The sequence below is a fragment of the Linepithema humile genome, chromosome 4 (assembly GCF_040581485.1).
Source record: "Linepithema humile isolate Giens D197 chromosome 4, Lhum_UNIL_v1.0, whole genome shotgun sequence".
NCBI lineage: Eukaryota > Metazoa > Arthropoda > Insecta > Hymenoptera > Formicidae > Linepithema > Linepithema humile.
In genome coordinates, this window is record NC_090131.1 from 27,764,418 (window position 1) to 27,772,243 (window position 7,826).

Sequence of the window (7,826 nt, forward strand, 5' to 3'; positions counted from 1 at the left end):
TATTCCGCTTAAAGAATCTGCAGCAATGACTCGAAGCAAACCAAACATCTTTTCGGTGCAACAAAATTGACAGACATGAAAATCAAGCAAAACCACGAATTAGGCAGCTGAAAGAATAATAGTTTGCAATACAGAGTCGGAGCAACGATCGGTATGGGCTTAATGCACGATTAATGACCACGGGGTGTGCTGCGCGACCACAAATGCAATTTCTGTCAAGTGCGACAGCATTCTGCCTTTGTCCACCTTCACGTGCTCCACGTCAACGTAATAATTGAAACCGCAACCACTCGCGAGTCACTAAAATCGGAAAAGGGGTGGCTCACGCGGGAGTAGAGGGTTTATATTTCACCGGTCCCGATTGTAGCGCGCACCGACACGAGTCGCGACAAAAGAGATAATAATATGGCGAAAACAAAAAACCGTACAGTAATATCCGGTCGTGCAACGATATGGCGGAAAAGGGTGCATTCGTGCATGATCCGTTAATTGTTCCACCGTGATTACTGCTATTGTTCGATACGCTATAATATAAAATAAAAACGGTAACCCATCTTGAGTACTGATTACACGCGTTTGTCAATTGTAGGCTTTATTTCCGAATCGCCCTTTAAAAATCTATATTTAAAAAATAGAGATTATATGTTACAAATTCGTGAGAAGTACAAACTCTTGATCTGACAAAATATTTAAGAGAATTTAAAAATAAGCTCTAAATTGTAAAATAATGGAAACTGTGAATGCAAGAATCATTAATAGCCTCAACCATATTAATTGATACAAGCTTTGCAAGTATATTGTTTCAAAGTTTCAATCGTAAAGTGAGATTAACCTCACTTAAAAATAAACGAAATGCCGTTTAAAAATTTTGCAAGTTATCGCTTTACGAATCTAACTGTAGCAGATTTAGAATAAATGTACTGATTAGAGGGGTAGAGGTTAGAGGGGAAGAATTACAGATATCCTATCTCATCGTCTGGCCAAAAACAAAATGATAATACGCAAAAACGTCAATGATGTCATAGGGATATGCTAAAATACGTGAATCGTGTATATTAATCGCTGTCATGCACACTTGATCGGATAACTTTTTGCTCTTACGAGAAGCTGAATTAATCATCGTTACCTTTCACAACGACAAACGTAACATATTGATTAACTATTTTGTTATTCGTATTTTCTGGATAATTAAAAAATTTTGTTCTTAGTTAAAAAAAATCCTTCTTTTTAAGATATTCTTCAAGTTTTTAAGATAAGTCAGCACTGATTGACTTATTAAATCTTGTGTAGCAATTGTGGTTAATTAGTGACGGATACGGCGATATAGCAGTGCGTGTTCCGTAAAAAGAAGTGTTCCGAAGTATTAAAAATAAAGTATGAAACGAAAAACTGTATTTTTAATTCGACTGCTGTTCACGATAATCGGAATTCAAATATTATTGCTGTACAGTTAAGTAACTACATTTTTATTTTTTAAATAAGTTTCTATTCAATAACCAGTTTTCTAATGATTAATTTATAATTTATAATAATCTTCTGATTAATCATTCTGATTTTAATCATTCTTTTGAAAAAATACATAAATCTAGTAAATGATAGTACAATCGGCAAGGAGAAAATTTGTTGTAAAAAAAAAAAACAAAAGTATAGAAAAATATATATTTTCGTTGATTGCATTAAAAAAAAAACACTCTAGAGAATGTCACTTAAATAATTAAAAAATGTTTTTTATATTTTTTATTTATTTTTTTACAAGAAATTATTTCCCTGTCGATTATACTGATTTAACAAGCAAATATCGATAAAATATTTATCCCAACAGTTGCGTACATAATCCAAGCAAATAAGGATATCAAATTTAAGTATGAAGATGTAAATTGTACAGAGGCAAATGCAACAATAGAATTAACAACATCAAGTGTAAAGAGTGAATCAACAACTACAGAAATGTCGTCTACGTCATTTGCAACGAATACAATAAATACAACGATGATCGCAGATACGACAATACTGGTGAACGATACAATAAAAATATCAACAGACATAACAATTACAACAGCTGCTTCAGAAATAATTACAGAAGGATCAACGACAATTCTTCCAACTACAATCATAACGCAGACGACAACGCAACCACCTTTTCCTCCGCCAACATCAACTAATCCAACATCAACTACTCCAACAATATCTTCAACTACAAAAATGACATCAACAAGTGCATCAGAGACAACAAATACAAACACTACTACTAATTGTACTACAAAATCTACAACTAGCAGCGAGAGCTATATGACATCAGAAAATATAACGTCTGCTAAAACAAATAAAACGCATTGTAGAACTACCGACCCCAAATTTAATTATGTCGTATGGAATAATAAGACCGAAAACAAAACGGCGTGCATTTTATCTAACATGACGATTCAAATAAATATACATTACAAAATCGAGGATTCTCAGGTAATTAAAACTGTCATATGTTTGAAAACAATTTTTTAAATATTTTTAAAAACGTGTTTAAAAAAATTAAATCTAAAAAAAAATTTACATTTAACCGATTTTTTAGTAAATAACGGTGCATATTTAATCATTACTTTACCAATTAATCAAATGTAATTATCTTTTTAAAAAGCAGTTATAGTGTCTATTTAAAGTATCAATTGCAATTGCTTTTTATTTAATTTTGCAATTATATTTTTTTAGAAAAATAAAATTACATTGACGGTTCCGACGAATGCAATAACAACAGGCATCTGTAGCGAAAAAGAGAACGAAATAACTTTGAGCTGGAAGGAAAGTTTCAAAAATCAAAACGACGAAGACAAAAAAAACAAAATCACTTTTGGTTACACTTACAACGCTACTGACAATAAGTCTTTCCTTAATTTTGTATCTGTCGACATATACAATTTCCCGTATGCACGAGGTACACTGAATTACATTTCAAAATCCCGCAAGATCGCAAATGTAGTGTGATATATGACACGTTATTCTAATCTTTCATTATATTATTTAAATATGTTATAAATGCATTTTTCAATATTTGACAGAGAGAAAAATACACGAGGACACACAGCACAGAGACCTGAAATTATTTCCCATTATAAAGGAAGGAGCATTTATATGCAAAGCAAATACCACAATAAATGTTGGAAAGCAGATAGACGTTGTTATCTCTGACGTTCGCTTGATTACATTCAACGAGTGCGACAAGGATTGCTCGAAAACAGGTGTGGTGCTTTACGCTGTTACTAACTAATACGTTATAATTGTGATGGACAAATTACATTATGCCTTCTTTAATCACTGTTAATTAAATATCTTATTATTTCAGAGATTGATTGTGCTGTTCGAACAATTGATAATATCAAAATGATCGTTGTCATACTATTTATTGATATTTTTCTCGTTATTGTCATCTTGTATTTAACATGGCGCTACAGGAGGAGCAATTTCGCAAGGTTTAAAGATTCTGTCAATGTTATCTACCGCAAATAATTTTAAACAGACAATATACATAGTTTTTAAAAAGCTCACAGAAAGTATCAGCGACATGTCGTAGAAACAAATCAAATTATTGAATTTCTTGTAAATAAGTAGTAATCGTTATCGAAAACAAAACATCAGCCACTTTCACAGTATTATTTTAACAGTAAATATTTATATTACATACGTTATCTTGATAATTGTCTCTCATTATCTGCATATTATATATTTTTTTATTGTCCATTGCCCGCGATCTTGCGGATTAGATTGGCAGTCGCCGATCCTTACGTGATGAGTTAATAAAGGTTGCATATGGCGCTGGGAAAACAATATTCTTTAATTAGCTGGGTTTAACAAATAGAATAGTTCGAGGTTTCGATCACCCTTGTATCCGTCACGGTTACGCCCACCCCAATTACCTCGTTACTTGGTAAATTGTAACATTTACGACGCCATCTGCGTAATCGTGTGAACCGTTGATCGGCCGGGACGCACTCTGCGAAGCATATTGATTTCACTCTTCGTGCATATTGATTTTGATTCAGTTGACGCGAAGCGATAACGACATGACGCGCGTTGTTGCATAAAATGACATATTCCACTTAAATCTCTTTTATATATATTAATATAACTTTTGGCATATTTTTTTTAATAGGAAAATTTGTTGTCCATCGTGTATTCGCTCGCTGATGTGAACGAGGACCGAAAGGTGGTCGTATTTCATACTGATTCCGGCAGAAAAAGTATCAAACGCTACAGACACACGCTTCGTTTAACACCTGGATATCATGTTGCCTGCAGCAGATGCCACGGCGAAATGTACGATTATCCGCATTAATTGGTCAGCAAGAATGTTTACTATTATGTAAAATGGGGAAGGACAAGAGGATGAGCACGATAATCGTTTTATCAGCGTGAGAACTATGGAAATACGAAAAGCTAATCGTATCGAATTGGCCGAATCAGTACTATAGAATATAGATAAGTCAATACACGGAAAGAGCATTTATAATACTATTTAAAAAAATAAAATTATAAAAGATATTGTCTATAAAGCGTGTAAATGATATTTCCCATCAAATTTCTATATTTTTACAACTGACAGTTTCTAACATCAATTGATTTGCGATTTCAAAGTGAATTTGTTGGATAGAATATCTGAGTATTTTAAGAAGCGTCAGCTGTTTGAGCGCCAGTCCCTTTAAAGTTTAAAGATCCTGTAAAGCCTATATATTATGTGCTTTCTCGTTTAAATTGAGCTTCTTTTACGACATCGTGCGGATGGTGAGTTGTGAAAAAAGTTCCAACATCACCGAAATTCGCGAGGAAACGAGTCGGTCTTTAAGGATTTTTCACGGAATGGCGAATGATCTTTATCAAACTGTATCGATTGTGCGTTTTTCGTTATCTATAAATAGATCGTTGCGTTTTATAAAAATACTGCAAGCTATACAATATACAAAAATAATACAATCTTCAAAATTGTTATGATAATAATCTTCTGCGTACAAAATCTTCATTTGTACGAAATTACTAGTTAATAAGAGATGAAATATTTAAGTCTTCATTAAGTTTCATTATTTTGTCTTTATTTTTATACGCAACCGCGCTTAATCAGCTGACAATTGTTGTATGATTACTGTTATTAAGTTATCGATGTGAAAGTCGTGCGAGTATTTCGTAAGCGCCGCTTGCTTCTGATCTTTCTCCGAGTTGACGGCATTCTAAAACCAATAAATCTCAAGGGTTCGAAGGACCAGGCACGCGTGGCAGAAGGACCAGCCGCGTGGCTGTCTCTTCCTACCGAGAAACAATTTGTACTCAACGACGATTTGACTCGCTTCAGTGTCTAAATTTTACTAATTCGAAAAACACACGCTCGCACCTTCAAAATCCACAATCCTAACATAAAAAAATTCTGAAATATCTACATATCCATATCGTGACTTCCTATTTTACTCTAATAAGTAGATAAGTACATGAGTACATAATAGATAATTAATAGTGGAATAGAGCAATTTAAATGATTTGAAGAGTAAAAAAACGATCAATATTGATAAGTACAAAAAGCGTTGACAACGCTCTATTGTGCTGCGGGATATTTTATAATTTGCTTAAATATGTCCTGGTATTCAGACAAGTGTGTCACCTTTTCTCTTACAATACGCTTTCCCGTTGCGCGAGAATGGGCACCTGTCGCATTTCAGTTGTTGTCACGCAGAGCGTGTAGTTTCGAGCAACTCCGTCGGACGAGTCAATCCTCCTGTCTTGCGAGCAAAGATAAAAGAGGAAAAAAGACAAGAACAGATACGCCAACCGGAGGTTCCGGAGTTGCTAGGGCTCCTTTCTTCTCTTTTCTCTCTTTCTATCCCACCTTCCTCTTTCTGTCTCTCACTCTCTTTCTCATCCTCCAAAAAGTTACGGCGGCTACGAGACGTCTTGAAAGTATGAGGGCGCAGATGGGATTGTGTTTAATGAAGTTTGGCCCGAGTTGCACCTGCCACTTTCGAGGCATCTCGGACCAACGGCCGTTACACCGCCTCGAGCACCCGTCAAGGAATTGGCGGGAACCGCGTTCCCAGGAGTCTGTAGAGCTTATCTGACAACGAGCTATTTCGAGTTTCCTTTTTTCCATTTCAGACCTATCGTTAAAAGACGCACACGCTGCAATTGCGCGCGTTGCTGCAACCGGACGCGCCGTTCAACGCGGCGAAGAAATCGTGTGGAGTAACGATGTTGCTCAATTCTGCAATCGAGGTTTTACTTTACAAGATGAAGCAATATTATAGCGGATATAGTGTTTTATAATGTGAAAAATTTGGATTTTTCTGCGGAAAATAATCTTCAGAATATGATAAATATAATAAATATAATTATTATAAATGTCCATTTATAAACCAAATATACTAACGAAATTATAATTATTATAAATGTCGATTTATAATAATTATAAATAATTAGATATCTTCCATTTATAAATACATGTTTATCATATTCGCTAGATAGTACGCAAGATAACTCCACTTAATATTATCTCCGGCTATATATCTTTCTCAAATATCTTAAATATCTTTTGCACCGAAAAATAAGTTCACAATTAATATTAATAGAAGCCGTAAAACTGTCCAAAAGATCGGATTACTTGCTGCCCGCACGACAAGATGGTTTCTCTTTAGATCAACCCACAATTTTTTCTCGCTTAAGGGGACGTGTCCTTCCTGTTCCTGTTTCGAGCGTGGAAATACGAGAGCTTAGTTACGCTAAGGTGATGAGAAAAACAGAGATCTTTCGTGACAACTATTTAATTACTACATGTGACGCGACATGTGACACATTTCGGAACGCATTTAATCTTCCAATAAATCTTTCGGCTTTTTAAATTCATTAGCTTTTCTTCAAAAAATAATTAAAGCATAAAATGTAAATTACTATTGCGTTTCAATATTTGTTTTCGTTTATAAAAACACAAAGATCTGCCTTGAAACATTCATTGTATACTTTGTAACGCATGAGATCTAGCTTTTAAAGTTAATGGCGTGCCTTGAGGCCTGCGATCCGTCAAGCCGTGTGAAACGTCCTGCTTCTGTTTGCGATTTAATTACCTACGGCATCTGGCTATCCTGACTGCGTTGCCTGGCGAGATCTTTTTTTCACCTATGATTTTCGACTAAGAATACAACTGCTACTCAGAGTGAAGCGTCAAAACTTTCTAAAAATAGATGGAAATTTTGCACTTTCTTTTAAAACAATTATGAAATCCACCCTATTGATCATTAAAATAACAAAAAAGATGATAAATTAATTTCTTCTATTTTGATTTGATGTATTCCTAGAACAATCTAATCCCATCAATCGTCTCTGACAACTAGAAAGTTCATTGAAAGTAGAATACATAGGATCTTTACACTTGGGATCTTTAAATATTCACAACGAGGCTCTTCTCTTCCTGAACGAAACAGCTGTTCCACCCCCTCCAGCGGGGGCAGTTCGTCGGCAGATTTGCCGGTATTCAGACTATCTGAACGAACTATCGCGCGGAGGTGGAGGCTTCGAAAGGTCGACGGTAAATTGTGTATGTAGGTACGAGCAGCTGGATCGACGGAGATTCGTAAAGCTCACCGTCACGCCTTCCTCCCGCATTGTTCGGATCTCGGCCGTGCGCGTTTTTGCTTTCCTTCTGTGTGCTCTGCCATACCAAGCCCAACTTCCCCCGGAGCTCCTCGCGATGTCTTTTCGAATTAAATGAGATTTGTCAAAACCGCGCCATTATCATATTGTACATCTATTAAGAAAATCAGGACACCATAAAAAAGATTAGCACCTCGTATCTTATCGTCAGC

At 35.3% G+C, this 7,826-nt stretch overlaps 1 protein-coding gene across 1 annotated transcript; it reads left to right on the top strand.

The window, feature by feature from the left end:
* The first annotated feature begins 217 nt into the window (after window positions 1-217).
* On the top strand, window positions 218-5,225 carry LOC105677801 (uncharacterized). The gene is made up of 5 exons (XM_012376656.2): window positions 218-2,460; window positions 2,704-2,926; window positions 3,051-3,230; window positions 3,335-3,461; window positions 4,142-5,225. Exons 1-5 carry the CDS (start codon window positions 1,948-1,950, stop codon window positions 4,179-4,181), a joined length of 1,083 nt encoding a protein of 360 aa, XP_012232079.2. The 5' UTR covers window positions 218-1,947; the 3' UTR covers window positions 4,182-5,225.
* The last annotated feature ends 2,601 nt before the right edge of the window (window positions 5,226-7,826 follow it).